At 55.3% G+C, this 14,863-nt stretch overlaps 7 protein-coding genes across 7 annotated transcripts; 3 read left to right on the forward strand and 4 right to left on the reverse strand.

Moving 5' to 3' along the window:
* Positions 1-126: 126 nt before the first annotated feature.
* Positions 127-4,043, forward strand: IUM83_04225 (CAMKK protein kinase; the record flags this gene model as incomplete). The annotated part of the gene is made up of 6 exons (XM_067928283.1): positions 127-258; positions 323-592; positions 662-706; positions 800-871; positions 936-1,484; positions 1,845-4,043. 6 exons carry the CDS (start codon positions 127-129, stop codon positions 4,041-4,043), a joined length of 3,267 nt encoding a protein of 1,088 aa, XP_067793903.1.
* Positions 4,044-4,175: 132 nt separating this feature from the next.
* Positions 4,176-5,195, reverse strand: IUM83_04226 (uncharacterized protein; the record flags this gene model as incomplete). Its single annotated transcript, XM_067928284.1, has 1 exon — positions 4,176-5,195. The coding sequence occupies one exon, from the start codon at positions 5,193-5,195 to the stop codon at positions 4,176-4,178; it is 1,020 nt and encodes a 339-aa protein (XP_067793900.1).
* Positions 5,196-6,113: 918 nt separating this feature from the next.
* Positions 6,114-7,133, reverse strand: IUM83_04227 (uncharacterized protein; the record flags this gene model as incomplete). The annotated part of the gene is made up of 1 exon (XM_067928285.1): positions 6,114-7,133. The coding sequence occupies one exon, from the start codon at positions 7,131-7,133 to the stop codon at positions 6,114-6,116; it is 1,020 nt and encodes a 339-aa protein (XP_067793901.1).
* Positions 7,134-7,674: 541 nt separating this feature from the next.
* On the reverse strand, positions 7,675-9,913 carry IUM83_04228 (Coiled-coil domain-containing protein 63; the record flags this gene model as incomplete). Its single annotated transcript, XM_067928286.1, has 8 exons — positions 7,675-8,166; positions 8,244-8,318; positions 8,381-8,464; positions 8,529-8,649; positions 8,709-8,786; positions 8,856-9,088; positions 9,153-9,389; positions 9,461-9,913. The coding sequence occupies 8 exons, from the start codon at positions 9,911-9,913 to the stop codon at positions 7,675-7,677; spliced, it is 1,773 nt and encodes a 590-aa protein (XP_067793908.1).
* Positions 9,914-10,904: 991 nt separating this feature from the next.
* IUM83_04229 (E3 ubiquitin-protein ligase) lies at positions 10,905-11,627 on the forward strand (the record flags this gene model as incomplete). The annotated part of the gene is made up of 3 exons (XM_067928287.1): positions 10,905-10,948; positions 11,022-11,115; positions 11,181-11,627. 3 exons carry the CDS (start codon positions 10,905-10,907, stop codon positions 11,625-11,627), a joined length of 585 nt encoding a protein of 194 aa, XP_067793909.1.
* A 62-nt stretch (positions 11,628-11,689) lies between these two features.
* On the reverse strand, positions 11,690-12,440 carry IUM83_04230 (uncharacterized protein; the record flags this gene model as incomplete). Its single annotated transcript, XM_067928288.1, has 3 exons — positions 11,690-11,937; positions 12,031-12,111; positions 12,185-12,440. 3 exons carry the CDS (start codon positions 12,438-12,440, stop codon positions 11,690-11,692), a joined length of 585 nt encoding a protein of 194 aa, XP_067793703.1.
* A 184-nt stretch (positions 12,441-12,624) lies between these two features.
* On the forward strand, positions 12,625-14,433 carry IUM83_04231 (putative ubiquitin family protein; the record flags this gene model as incomplete). Its single annotated transcript, XM_067928289.1, has 3 exons — positions 12,625-12,805; positions 12,892-14,041; positions 14,124-14,433. The coding sequence occupies 3 exons, from the start codon at positions 12,625-12,627 to the stop codon at positions 14,431-14,433; spliced, it is 1,641 nt and encodes a 546-aa protein (XP_067793702.1).
* Between the last annotated feature and the right edge of the window lie 430 nt (positions 14,434-14,863).

Genomic DNA, 14,863 nt, shown 5'->3' on the forward strand with positions numbered 1-14,863 from the left:
GGAAGGGTATCCCCACCAGCAGCTACGCAGCGCAACGACTTCCGCTTGGTCTATTCATCGCACTTATCCGAGTGCATACAATCAGCAAGTCATTAGACGTTCGTACACAGCGCACCACCATCGAGCATGCAGGAGAGCAGCGACCCGCAGGCGGCGGCGCTGGCGGCGTTCTATGCGCGCGTGATGCAGCGCGTGTGTTCTTCCTATCAGGACGAGAGCGAGTTGCCGGCGGACGCAGCCGTCGCGCAACTGCGGCAGGTTCGCACGCCCAGTCTACCGCTACTGGGGTCTGAATAGCCGCTGACCTGCCCACCTGCCGTAGACATGGAAGGAGAAGCTGGCGCTGTACACGGGCAAGCGGGGGCAACCGGGTGCAACGGTACAAGAGGCTGAGCCCCCAGCGACGGAGGCGGAGCAGCCGCCCGTCGAGAGCGAAGCCTCGGACGACGAGGACGAGGTGTCGTCGGTGTCGTCGAGCTCTTCGTCGTCGTCCTCCTCCTCCTCTTCTTCTTCTGTGTCGTCTTCGGTTGCGTCTTCGTTCGCGTCGGAAGCTGCTCCACAGATGCCCATCGGTCGACCAAGCGCGGAGTTGGTGAGCAGTCCAGGAAGATATCGGGGATCATGTTGTGAACTAACAGGGCGTCGATGGCTCTGGATGTAGTCGAGTACCGCGACGTCGACGACCTCGTCCATCTTTGCCAGGATGGTGCGGACGCAATGCGTTGTTTAGTGTTCTACATTGGTGAGGTTGAGCATGTCTGATTGGTGCGGCTGTTGTTTTCGTGTTGGTGCTGGTCAGCTTGGAGGCAAGCGGAAGCTGCATCAATTGGATGGAACCGACTCGGATGAGGAAGACGTTGCTAAGAGCAAGGTGGGAGTCGATGCTTTGGTTAGTATGCTCGTATAGGCATAGAGGATTGATTTTCTCCCTGCAGCAGCAGCTGCAGCACACACAGAGCGAAGATCCAGCAAATAGTGCAGTCCTGCCATCGGTAGTGCATGTTGACGATGTCGATGTACAGGGCAGCAATAACGGCGACGCAGACGAAGTAGAGAACGGGATACACCAGGATGCCCTAGAGGAGGAGGAAGAAAAGGACGAAGACGTTCGACAGAATGATGAAGAGCTGCCATTAAATCCTGCGGGGTCGACATCGTTGCTCATTTCCGAGGAAGATATAGCTCCTGTATCGGGACTCTCGGGCATTGACCTGCCACTGCAGTTGGCTGCTGAGTACACAAAGTTTGGGCATCGCGGTGTTCGCCGTGGCTATGCTGGTGATTTGCGCGCGATTGTGTTGACGTGGCCGAGCAGGTTGAGCGCTAGCGAATCCGTTCTTCCGGGAGATCTGGTCTGGTGTTATGGAGAACGCGGGTTTGATGGCCACTTGGGACTCGTGAAGGTGGTTTCGCTGGGCGATACCCTTGATGAATTAAGGGTTGAAGATGCCAAGGGGACTGTCATCACAGTTCAGATGCATCAAGTGCGTCGTCTAAAGGAATACCTTATTCACAAGGGTACCGTGCAGCTCCGCGGCAACCGGTAGCGGTAGCGGCGCCAATGGATGCGACGTGATAGGTATTATCAGAACAGTACGATAGCACTCTGTCGATTCATCTTACCTGTGAGATCGAAGTATTTTTGCTTTGTGGGATTGATCTGGGCATCCTGTTCAGATACATGGACTCCGTCGAGGACGACCTGAGAGCAGGGAGGTAACTCCAACTCTAGACCACAATCGATTAGGCTTCATTTTGTTGAAATGGGGGCTGAAGGTCGTGAGGTTGGGTGCTTTGGGCTTTCGGGGAGCTCTTGTTTTGTGACGCATCAAGGGCTGTTGCAGTACCAGGGAAAGGATGGCAAGTGGAAAGAGCGCTGGTTTATCCTGGACGGTGTCAAAGTAGCGCTCATCAAGTGCAACACGACTAACCATCAACCGTCGGGATCGTACGGCAGTGTGCTCGGCGGAGACGTTCTTATCGCAGATGCGCGACCACTTTCTGAGGCACCGAATGGTGTGAGCAGTGATGAGTTACCTGTGGAGGGAGAAAACAATTCGATTACTGGCTTTGAAGTAAGCACCCAAGGAGGAGCGAAAGTAGCGTTCCGTACCAAGTCGCTGAACGATCAAAGCTCGTGGTTATTTGCAATCAACAAGACAGCCAGTGGATTCACGTCTGGAGTCGCGGATAGGCTGGCAGATCGCGAGTTGCTGGCGGGCAAGTACTTCTTAGTTCGAGAGCTTGGACGAGGTGCTTCGGGTATCGTGTCCCTCTACACCTGGCAAGGCAAGCCGTTTGCGATCAAGAAGTTCGTTCCTCAGAAAGCCAAGGGCATTCCCAATCGTCGAGCGATTCCTGCGGCCACAGGGAAACGACCATCGGTGCAAATGAGTAAACCTAACGCAATTCCTGACGACGTTCGACGAGAAGTGGCTCTGTTGAAGAAGGCCAGCAATCTTCCTTACGTCATTCGTCTGCACGACGTGATCCTCGACAATGAGAACCGCGAATATTACCTGGTGATGGAGTACATGGGCGGTGGTGCCATTGCTGAGTGGGATAGCTCGCAAAAATCGTATGTCAGCTCGAGAGCAAAGAGTGCTGCAAGTGGCAGTGTTTGCTTGTTGGACGAAAGCACGGTGCGCACGTATGTGACGAACCTCGTGCTCGCCATACAGGGACTTCATTTGAACAACCTGGCGCACCGCGATATCAAGCCAGAGAACCTGATGGCCAACGAGGAGCACTCGCTATGTAAGCTGGGGGATCTTGGCGTCGCACACTACTTTAAAGAAGAAAACGGCGAGCTGCGCGACGAAGAAGACGTCGATGCTATTGAGCTGTGGGATATCAACCAAAGTCCCATCCCGTCCCTCTCTGTGGCAAATTCTACGCCGAACAACGAAGATGGGCACCTTCGAGGCATGATCAAGTCCACGAAAGGGACGTACCAATTTTTGGCTCCCGAATCGCTCAGCGGAGATGCCTACTGCGCCTTTAAGGCTGATATTTGGGCGATTGGAGTGACAATGTATGCGCTTAGTTTCGGGTCGCTGCCGTTCTACTCGAGCGATGTAAGCGAGCTGTTTGATAAAATTGAGAATGATCCTCTGGAGTTCCCTGCGTCATGCGAAGATAATGACGCGAAGGACTTGCTGAAAGCGATCTTGGAGAAGGACCCGGAGAAGCGTGTATCGTTAGAAGGCATTTTGCAGCATCGCTGGACAAATCGCAACATAGACTCGAAGAATCTGCGCAAACAAGTGAATGCGCTGAAGCAAGCCCCAGTGCTCTCGGTCGAGGAGCACGAACTGGGGAGTGCGGTGTCTGTGCACCAGAGCAGGTTCCTGAAAATGGCAGCCGCGATTCAACATAATACTCTGGGCGACTTGGCCGTAGAAAGTAGTGCAGACGCGGACGCAACGCCGTTGCCTCTAGTTGGAGAGGAATATCGGCCTAATCCGGTTGACACAAAGACGACCGAGCTCCCGCAGTGGTTCCAGCCTCATCGCGAGCTCGTTGCAGCTCAGATGCACTATGACTGGTGCCATGGCAAATCGTTGGCTGGTTGGAAATACGGCGACGTTCGCGATGACGCACGCTTGCTCCACCCTTGTATGGTGCCGATGCGTGTGCTAGATGATACCGCCCGAACCCGCAATTTCTGCTCGGTTGACGAGATCATCAAGTGCATTGTAGCTCTTGGAGTTCACGTTAAATACCGCCGTCCAGCGAAGCAGAAAGCACACGAGGCTCCCTTCCCAATGGACCACGTCCGTTTGTCATGGGACATCATGATGCTCATCGATCTACTTGCTGAGAACTCGCACGAGGTGTGGGCAACCGAGTACGTATCCAACGGCTGGCATTTTGGTCTAGAATTTGACGAGGTTGCGAAGACACATCCGTCGCTCAAGCCGTACATGCTCTTGGACGAGAGCGACAAAACTCTAACGCGTGAAGGCGTGGCGTCAGTGCTCAAGTCGTGCATTTATCTCGGCTGCAAGTTCTCCATCTCCCACCGCGGACGCAAAAGCTGAAAGAAGAGGACAGTGGTGGCATTCGAGTGAGCCTACGTGATAGCGTTGCTGTGAATTAATCCGGGTATATGAACTAAACAAGCTTAACTCAACTCTTATCGCTCGTACCATGTCTTCCGTGTGTTGATCAGGTCAGTCAGCCAAGCCCAGCACTCGAAGCTGAGCTGCGAAGTGCTTGAGGATAACCGCGAGCCGACTGCCACCTATAGCGATGCGCTTCTGTGAGATGGTGCCCGCCATGGTCATGTATGATTCCGAAGGACACGGGTAATCGCCCGAGCTGGTAGCATTCAGGTTTATGCCACTGTACACGGCCGACTCGGCGTACGCATACGTCTCCAGCACCACCTCGCGCAGAGCCGAGTTGGTGACCATGGCAGTGTAGAACGTGTCGAACGTGACGTTGTCGTACTGGGCGAAGTTGAGGCTGTCCGAGATGTTTGGTAGCAAGGCGATAAGCTCCGTGGCATTGCTCTGCAGTGTTGGCTTGAAGTCGTCGATATCGAGAGCCCAGTCGTTCAGGCTGTACAAGCCGCCAGCAGCGTCCCAAATGGCGTGCAGGTTGCTGAAGGCGCACGGAGACACGAAGTACTCGCTGTTGCCACCCCCGTCACCATCCGGGAAGGCCTCACTGATGCCCGTCACTGTGTGAAGAGGCTGGTGCAGGTCTCCGAAAATGTGGATGAAGTTACGCAGGAACAGGTTGGCGGCCCAGCTCGACTTGGTGGTCTTGAAGGACTTGATAGCCCCCTCAATGACGGACACGGCATCACCACCCATAGTGTCGCTGAACAGCGTGAGGTCGGCATCTTTGTCTTCCCACTTCCCTCCGCTAATGTTGACCGGTAGGTCGATGTAGTGCCAGTCGCTCATGCTGGCGATCGAGGGCGAGACAGGCGACTGGCAGTACGAGCTAACGGACGTGCACTTGATGAGGTCCATCCAGACCGCGGTGGTGGTGATCTCGCCCGTGTTGGGGAAGTCCTCATCCCATTTGCTGAGGATGCTCTCAATTGTGGCCACGTCGGTCGAGTCCATGAGCTGCGTGGCCACCTCGCCGACGAGCATGTGGCCGTTGTCCCACCACGCGTGAGTCGACGGCAGAAAACTCAACGATGCCGTTGCCGCGACACTTGCTGCGAACACCTTCATCTCGGCTTCTTGGCCTGCTGACGAAAGAGAGAATGGCAGGCTTTGGTCGTGCCGTGATCAGCTAGTAGCGGTCAGGAAGCGCCATGCTCGGAGATTCGAAGGTAAGTCACGACGCGCTTATCTGATCCCGTGCGTGAATGTACAAGGTCCATGTGCCCGTCTGCAGCGAAAAGTTGCATGGCCCGGCACAGCTTTGACTCGTCGCCACGCTTGTCACCGCTGCGAACAGCATCACTTTGCACTTGGTGTAAACATTCGCTCGGTGTCTTCCTCGGACTCGGCAACAACTTGAACGTGCTCCACGAGAAAGACTGCCGGCTTTGCCGTTGATTAACAACCTTTTATCTTCTATAGTTGTCTTTTACTGCCTAAAAAGATGAGTTCACTTTAGGTCAATCACATATTGAAAAACCGGCAACAGTTTATTTATTGAAGTTGTTTTGGTAGTCGTCGATGTTGAAGATTTCTGCAGGCGTTGAGACACAAACTCGCCAACAGCGCTCCGACGTCTATGCGATCGACAGCGTCTGGTTCGTTCTCTCGCGTTGGCCATAGTGCTGGGCCCTTTTTGCCAGCGTCGCGTTCACCTTTGGAATTTACAAGGAGGGCAGCAGGACCTACTGCACACAGCCAACAAATTCCCCAGCAGGATGCATGACATCCATCACCCCTTCAGGTGTGCGCCGGCGAGGGGATCTCCACTCCTGTGAAGCAAGAGGGGCGGCGTGATCGGTATCGGTAGTCTGAGCCACTGTACGGCCTCAGCAAGCAGCGCTATTTCAGCAACGTACTGCTTTCAAACAGCAGTGATCTAGGCAAAACACCTCGATGATGCTGAGTTAATTGATGCATTCTAGTCTCCGAGCTAAGGCTCGAAAGCCGCCGCCGACATGCTGCTTGAGTACAAGAATTGACGATCTAGTCGGCCAGGCCGAGCACGCGCAACTGTGCCGCGAAGTGCTTGAGGATAACTGCGAGTCGGCTGCCGGCGAGGGCAATGCGTCTCTGAGCGATTTCACCGGCCATGGCCAGGTACGACGCGGACGGGCACGGGTAGCTGCCCGAGCTGGTGGCGTTCAGGTCCAGGTTGGAGTAGACGATGGTGTTGGCGTAGTTGTACGTCTCCAGAATGACCTCGCGTAGCCCCGACTTGGTCACCATGGCCGCGTACAGCTCGTCGTACGTGGCGTTCTCGTACTGCGAGAAAGTGAAGTTGTCCGCCACGCTCGGCAGCAGCGCGATGAGCTCGGACGCGTTGCTCTGCAGCGTCGGCTTGAAGGCGGAGATGTCGAGCGACCACTTGTTGAGGCTGTAGAGGCCACCAGCGGCATCCCACACCGCGTGCAGGTTGCTGAAGGCGCAGGGAGACACGAAAGTCTCGCTGTTGCCGCCACCGTCACCCTCCGGGAAGGCCTCGCTGATGCCCGTGACCGTGTGCAGCGGCTGGTGCAGGTCGCCGAAGATGTGGATGAAGTTGCGCAGGAACAGGTTGGCCGCCCACTTGGACTTGGTGGTCTTGAAGGACTTCATGGCGCCTTCGATCACCGAGACGCCGTCGCCGCCCATGGTGTCGTCGAAGAGCGTGAGGTCGGCGTCCTTGTCCTCCCACTTGTCGCCGTTGATGTTGAGCGGCAGGTCGATGTAGTGCCAGTCGCTCATGCTGGTGATGGAAGGCGAGGCCGGCGTCGTGCACGTCGAGCTGAGCGCCGTGCACTTGACGATGTCCATCCAGACGGCGGAGGTGGTGATCTCGCCCGTGTTGGGGAAGTCCTCGTCCCAGCGCGACAGGATGCTCTCGATGGTCGCGACGTCGCTCAAGGTCATGAGCTGCGTGGCCACCTCGCCCACGAGCATGTGGCCGTTGTCCCACCAAGCGTGAGTCGTGGACAGGAAGCCCGCCACCGCCGTGACCGCCACACTCGCTGCGAACACCTTCATCTCTGCTTGTCGATGTTGGCGCCAATCGAGAAATGACGAGGTGGTTGGTGCTGGAGACGGCTTGGCGTTGGTGCTCGCGGTTGCGTAGGCATGCTCTCTCCTCTCATCAATCGTGCCAGAGACCGGAGTCTTCGGTCACGACGGGCTCGCGCGTTGCCGACACCTTGAAGGCGAGCTTGCATGCATGAGGTAGACCTGTCATAAACGGGAACTCTGCTCGTCTGCAACGCGCAGACAACGCCACTGCTGGGTGAGCTTGAACCCTTCGACAAGACAGCCGGCATGTGAGTCAAGGGTGTGCCTCCAAATACCAACGCTACTCGTAGCCATAATGCAGTGTGTGGAGGAGTTCTAGGGGGGGGGGGGCAAGTGCTTCCGTGAAATCCTCGTTCGTGTAGTGGTGGTCGACATTTTAGTCGCGATCGGATAGAATTTTAATCGCAGCTGCTAGTGATGATACCTAGAATTCGTCTACATGTCATACATGGGTGGTGAAGTCTGCATCAGCGTAGACCAACTTTCAAGCTTCACTTGGCACGGATCAGAACTTCTTCTTCTTGGGGAGCACGGGTTTGATCCGGATGGGCTGCAGCTTTGGACTGGCCTGAAGACTTGCGAAGCTTTTCGCCGCTCGCTTCTGCAGCTCGACCCTGGTCAGCGGGCGATCACAGTCTTCGTCGTCGCTTCTGGGGGATTCGGGCTCGTCCTCGGCGATCGAAGCGTTCATGACGCTGGTTCCGGATAATTGCTTGTGGATGCTAAACTCGGCGCCTGCACCTCCGACCGTCATTGCTGTTGATGCTGACTGCACCGGGCTCGTGGCTAGCGGAGAGTTAGTTCCACCATATCCGCTGTTTGTTGCAGGACCACCTAAGAATTCCGGTAGAAGAGCGCGGACGGCATTGGCAGACCGAGTCGGGTCGCTAGGACGCAGATTGGCTCCCAGTGAAGCGCGTTGAGCCTCTGCAGGGTTCTTATACTGAAGACGACGCGAAAACTGCTCGATAAGCTCGTTGCTCCGCTGCTCAATAATCTACTCGAGGAGAAAGCAAAGTAGTGAGCTCCAGTTAGCCTTACAGCGTTCGAGCGTGAAGATGTCGAATTACTAACCGCCAGGAATTGAAGAATGTTTCCTTCGGTGATGCCGTGCGCAGCTAGTAGATCGTTCATGGAGTTGATGCGTGCCTAGTCAAAAAGACAGAGATAAGCTAACTGTTTCTTGTGGTTGAGTGCATGTGGAGACCTACCACCATCGCGAGTTGGTCTTCTGACTGTTTTCTCGTGCGCTTTGAATCCCCGCCATTTGAGGAAGAGGAAGTACCCACGACAGGCTAAACGAAAGCAAAAAACGTGAGACGAAGTTGTTATCCACATTACATTTGCCAAGTTTCGTACGGGCATGACATCGTTGCAGCCAAGCGCGTTGTACAATCGATCGACGACGCGAGCCAGCGGTTGAAATTCTCGAGCGGCTGCAGCTCGGAGTCTCTCGACCTCTGCGTTTTCTTTCAAAATCCTGCAAACAGAGTTCTTAGTAGCTTGAATTTGATCCCAACAACTAAAAAGTCGACGAACCGTTGACGAGTTTCTACGAGAGCGTCGACCATCCGCTTTCGGGCATTGGCGCTGCCGTCGAGCATGTCGCTCTTTAATCTAAGCAAACCACAGGCAGAGGTGTATCAGCAACGAGTTCTCAACAAGCTTACAGTGTCGAGGACTCACTTCTGAATCTCCCTTTCCAGCGCCAGTTTTTCATCTTCGAGTTGCTCGACTTCGTTGTTTGTGCTCTGAACGTAGCGAAAGAGTGCGAAGTTTTCTTCCTCCTTTCTGGAGTACACTTCGACGAGCTCATGGTAGTCGTCCACTCCCATTTCCTGCTGCAGCGCCGCGAACGTTGTCTCGAACTCTTGCAGTTTTTCATTGATGGACACGATGTTTTGTTTATCTTCCAACATCTACAAAGCAGTCCCAATATGAATTAGCAAAGGCAGAGTTGAATCGAAGCAATGTGACACCTACCGTGGTGTCGAGCTTCTGCAGAGTCTTCTTGAGCTGCTGTTCGTCCTCGAGTTTCATGTTGCCTCGAACAAAGTCGTCTGCGAGGTCTAAAGGGTCTTGCTCAAGAATCTGCTTCCTGTAAGTCTCGGCACTTTCCTTCTCTCGTTTGATGATCGACGCGAGACTTTGATACACTTGGTCGAAAGCCTCTTGCTCATCTATGTTTTGCCCTGACAACGAGTTTGCTTGCGACAGAATCTGTTTTCAAGGAAGTATGGTAACCTCATTAGGCAAAACCGCGGCCTAGATCACACCGCAACATCACTTACGCGGTCGCGCTCGGCCACAATCTGGGTCGATTGGCGGAAGGTCTCTTGCATCTGCTTCTGGATCTCACGAAGGCGCCGCTGGTTCTTCTCGAACACGGTCTGGCTCAGCACTCGGTTGGCACGGAGTTCGTCCACTCGGCTCCGAAGCTCGGAGTTGTAGGCGACCATTTTGCTCTCACGGGTTCTACAGGCCGACAGTCGGTTTTCGAGCTTCATCAGCTCGCGCTGCTCGTCGGCCATTCGAGCGCGCACAGCGTTTGCACCTCCACCGCGTTGGTCGCTCTCACCACGCTTCAAGCGCAGCTCCTTGAGCTCCTCGTGAACCTTTTTCCAGTGGTCATCCAGCTGTCGAAGGCGGTGCTTCTGCTCCACTAGCAGTCTGGCATACTTGTCTCCTTGTACCTGCAGATTGAAGAGCTGCTCACTCTGCGCCCGAACATTCGACTTGGACATCGCGAAGAGAAGCAGTGCCCAACAGGCCGATGCCCCGGACCTGAAACGCGCCAAGTATTTTCGTCCCGCCATCACCATGAATGAGTCTCCACTGCTCTGCCGGCTCAGCTGGTGCAAGATTTCTCTGTCATGTCGTGGAAGACACCCCGTCATTCAACCAGCAGCGGAATCCGTGAAAAACCCAAACCAATTAAGCCTCACAAGTTGCCCACGGTTAAGCGTGGCGGTGGCCTTCGCGTGGGTCGTGTCGTATCTGTAAGCCCTACAAGCGAGATTATTTGCGTGATCAGTACGATTCGATAACAGCAGCGCTCCTTCGTTGCAGGATGTTCGAGGTAGTTTGAGTTGGGAGAACCAACCATCGAGTCCATTTGTACAGGAGGAGGAGCGAAGAGTGCAAGAAGAACTCGTCGAAATGCTCACAGTCAAGCTCGCCAACAAAGAGAAAGAAGTGGAGATGCTACGGTGCAAGCAAAATACAGTCGATAGAGAACTTGCAGGACACGATCGCCAATTGCAACAGCAACAAGAAGAGCATGGTCGGGTTGTAAGTGAACTGATGACAACAAACCAGGAGCTGCAGCGACAAGTGCAGCATCTGCAGATTCAGTGCGAATGGGTATGACTGTTACCTCTTCGTGTATACTGGGTAGCGTTCGCGACTGACGTCGCAATTGCTGTAGTTGCAAGTCGACAGTGAAACGCAGCATACGGCTGCACTCGAGCAAAGGAGATTGCGCGAGAAGGATCAGATGCAAGCACGCGTCGAGAGCAAAAGTCACCAACGAATAGTAGACGAACTACGACGAGAACGAGAGCAAAGTATCAACGATCGATACGCTCTAGAAAACAAACTGCAGCGAGTTCTTCAGGATCAGCAAGCTCAAAACGATTCGGTACGTTCCGTTTGCACTTGGGTATTGAATCTACTTTAAACATTTGATGGATATGCAGGTAGCTCAGCTCGAATCCAGATGCCGCCAGCTTGAAAATGAAGTCCAAGCATCGCAGCAAATCTGCCTGCAACTTCGAGAGGTGAGAGTTTTGCTGTGATAGACTGTAGCTTCTGCATTTGTTCTGATTGTGCTTTGGTGCAGGCTTTGGCAAGCGAGGGGAAAAAGAGTGAAGAAGCTGAAAACCTCGTAAAGAGGATTGAAGAGGAGAAGACTGCCCTTGAAGAAAAACAACGAGCGTTGATGAAGGTGCGCTGGCAGAGATGACTGGATACCAAATCTCACAATTCTTCTAACGAGATGTTTTGGCAAAGACGTTGAAAGGTGCGAGTTCGAGAGCAGCCGACGTGGAGAGAAAGAAGAACGAGCTATCCCGCGTCGAGGACCAATTAACGGAGCAGCTCGCAACTCTAAAAAAGGAGAACCTCGAACTCAAAGCCCGTAGAGGTCAGATGAGCTCACAAACCAAACACTTGCAGGCTCGAGTGGCAGCTCTAGAAAACGCCAACACCCTCCAAGAACAGCAACTCGAAGACGCAGCAATGGAGCTGGAAACTGCTCGTAAGTACTGTCGCGACTGCCAGTTCCGCGCCAAACAGCTCCAGGAAGAGATCGTCTTCCTCAAGAACCGGAAAGTGGCAGCAACAGCACCAAGCATCGATAGTCCGGCACCAACCACCAACAATTCTCCTCCACCGGAGCCCAAACTGTCCCCAGATACCGACGCAGACGACGTGCCGTGCTGGATGAAAAACGGTTAACACCCTCCCTCGAATATAAGACCCTTGAACAAGAAAAAAATGACAATGGAGATTTCGGCACTTTATGCATCAGCAGCAATGGCAACAGCCCCCGGGACGTCCCCGTAGCCAGCGGGGGCCGGCTTTTTGCCCAGCGCGCACTGGATGAGCTCTTTCAACTGGGGGTTGGCGGCGTTTTTCCTCTTGCGCCGCCCCCAGACGTTGCCGCTGACGCGCTCCGCCCGCTCCTGGTCGTTCAGCACGCCCTGACTCAGCTTCTTGTTCTCGAAGAAGTCCTTCACGCAGAAGATGGTCACGGTCTCGCCGTAGTCTGCAGCAGCAGTAGTTAGTTCGCCAATGATAATAACAGAAATAATTTCAGTAAGAGAGATGAAGACAATAATGCAAAATATTGGCAACTGACAGTGGAAATTGGTTTCGCGGAACTCGTTCTTGATCACGGGTTTCTTGGGCTTGGTGGGCTCCGACTCGGGCTTTTCCACCTCTGCACTCGTGGCAACAAAAAGTGTGATTACCGCGTGTCTAACCGTAACTTGCGCTTCGTATGGGGCACTAACCTTTCGGGTGGACACCGCACTCCCCCTCGTGCGCCAGGCAACACTTTTTGCACGCCAAGTTCTTGCAGCCGATGGCCACGTGCTTCTTGCTGCTGCAGAACTGGCAGGTGCGCCCGGACGTCTCCATGCGCGCGCGCTTGGCGGGCGGCGGCGCGACCTCTGCAACATCTTCCGCTGCCTCCGCGGCATGGGCTGCCTCCACAGCCTCTACAGCCTCCGGCGGCGGCATGGGTTCGTCCTCGGGCGTGCTGGCCATGGCTATTCACCTAACTGGTCGGCGGTCAGCACTGTCATAACGTTTAAGTGAAGTTTGCGTAATCGGTACACTCGGTAAAGTGCGAGAGGGTTCCTTCTCGAAGCGCATTTTACGTGAACGTGGCAACTTCCAGAGAGGGAGAGAGAAGGGAAACCTGCGCGGTTAGCACTACCGTAAGGCGGCGATGGTGAACCTGCACGTCAAGACGACGGCGGGCAAGAAGGTAAAGGTGGACGTGGCGCTGGACAGCACCGTGCTGCAGTGCAAGGAGGCGCTAGTGGCGCCCACGGAGGTGCCCGCGGCGCTGCAGCGGCTCATCTACAAGGGCAAGGTGCTCAAGGACGACCTCACCCTCGAGAGCTACGGTACGGCAACAGACGCCCCGCCAGGTTAATACCGGCTAGGTTAGGCTAGTGCTAACCGCGCAAGTTGCTGCAACTTTCCGTTGCAGGCATCCAGGCGGAAGATACCATCTACTTCGTCAAAGGATCGGCGCGTGCAACAACAAGGCCCGCGACGGCAACACCCGCGGCAACAACAGCAACACCGGCAACTCCTGCTGCGCTTCCAGCCCCGGCGGCGGCGGCAACGCCTACCCCTGGTGCTAACCCGTTCAACGTCCCGTTGTTCCCGGGGCTCGGAGGTGCTAACGGCGGCAACATGTTCGGCAACTTAGGCGCCGGCGCCGGCACCATGCAGCAGATGCAGCAACAGATGATGGAGAACCCGGACATGGTGCGGCAGATGATGGACTCGCCGCTCATGCAGAGCCTGCTGAGCAACCCGGACCTGATGCGCAACCTCATGCAGAGCAACCCGGCCATGCAGCAGCTCATGGAGCAGAACCCGCAGCTCAACCACATCATGAACGACCCGGAGCTGCTGCGCCAGAGCATGGAGGCCATGCGCAACCCCGCGGCCATGCGCGAGATGATGCGCAACCAGGACACGGCGCTGCGCAACATCGAGAGCCACCCGGAGGGCTTCAACGCGCTGCGCCGCATGTACCACGACGTGCAGGAGCCGCTCATGGACGCGGCGGCCAGCGGCGCCCCCGCGCCCCGAGGCCCCGCCTTCACCATGCCGGGCGTTGCTGGCGGCGGCAACAGCAACAGCAACAGCAACAGCAACAGCAACAGCAACACCGGCAACAATGCAACTTCAACTTCAACTTCGGCTCCGTCTGCGGCAACTTCAACGGGCGCTGGTGCTAACCCGTGGGCAAACGCTGGAGCGAGCGCGAGTCCAGCTGCAACTGGTGCCGGTGCTAACCCGTGGGGAGGCATGGGAATGGGAGCGGGAATGGGAATGGGAGGAATGGGCATGGGCGGCGCCAACCCGGAGATGATGACTCAGATGATGCAGAGTCCGCTGTTCCAGGCGGCGCTGGATCAGGTCACGAGCAACCCGGAGCAGTTCCTGGCGCAGATGGAAGCCATGAACCCGCAGATGGCCGCCATGATGAACGCCAACCCGCAGATGCGCCAGATGATGGCCAACCCGGAGTTCCTTCGCCAGGCTATGAACCCGCAGAACCTGCAGGCCATGATGCAGATGCAGAACGCCATGAACCAGCTACGCGGCGCCGGACTCATGCCCGGGTAAGTCTTCGTTGTGGTGATGCAACGGTTGCGATCTCCATGTTTTGCTGTTCGGTGGTGCTAACTTCTCTTATGTTTGTAGACTTGAAGGTCTGAACTTGGGTGATGCTGGTGCTACTGGAGCTGGGGCTGCTGGATCGCCCAACCCTGCTGCGGCAAACCCGTTCGCAATGTTTGGCGGCTTCCCCGGAGCAGGTTTCGGTGGAGCTGCTACGGGGGCCGCGAGCACCCCTGCCGCTCCTGCAGGCAACCCAGAGGAGATTTACGCGTCGCAGCTGACGCAGCTCAACGACATGGGTTTCTCCAATCGCGACCAGAACATCCGCGCGTTGCAGGCCACACTGGGCAATGTGCACGCTGCCGTCGAGCGCTTGCTCAGCGGCTCCATATAGGAAGTGCGGGGCGGATCGCTTTGACAAGTTATCGCCATTCCGATCTGCAATAATACAAGCTACTAGCAAAGTACAGATTAATTGTTTTCGGTCAAGTGGCTTATGTTCATTCAAAACTTATCGGGTGATGTGGCTCATCGGTAGTCACTCTTACGTTTACCACGCGCGGCAGGCAGGAATACTGCAAGACAAACTTGAAACAAGTTGCCAAGTAGTTTGCATCAGACCACCCACGCAAATTATCTCTCTAGACAGCAGTAGATGCGCGCAATAGTGGCTCTGACTTGCCCGCAGCAAGCGAGCAGATCAAAGTAGGAACACATCCTAATCTCTTCTTTAGCTCCGGCTCCTCCATCGCGTTGCCCTCCCTCGGCACCTGCTCCTCAAGTTCGTCTTGGCCTCTGTTTGCTTTAACTTGGTGAACGGGCTG

This window comes from Phytophthora cinnamomi, assembly GCF_018691715.1.
Source record: "Phytophthora cinnamomi strain GKB4 chromosome Unknown Contig27, whole genome shotgun sequence".
In the NCBI taxonomy this organism is placed as follows: Eukaryota; Oomycota; class Peronosporomycetes; order Peronosporales; family Peronosporaceae; genus Phytophthora; species Phytophthora cinnamomi.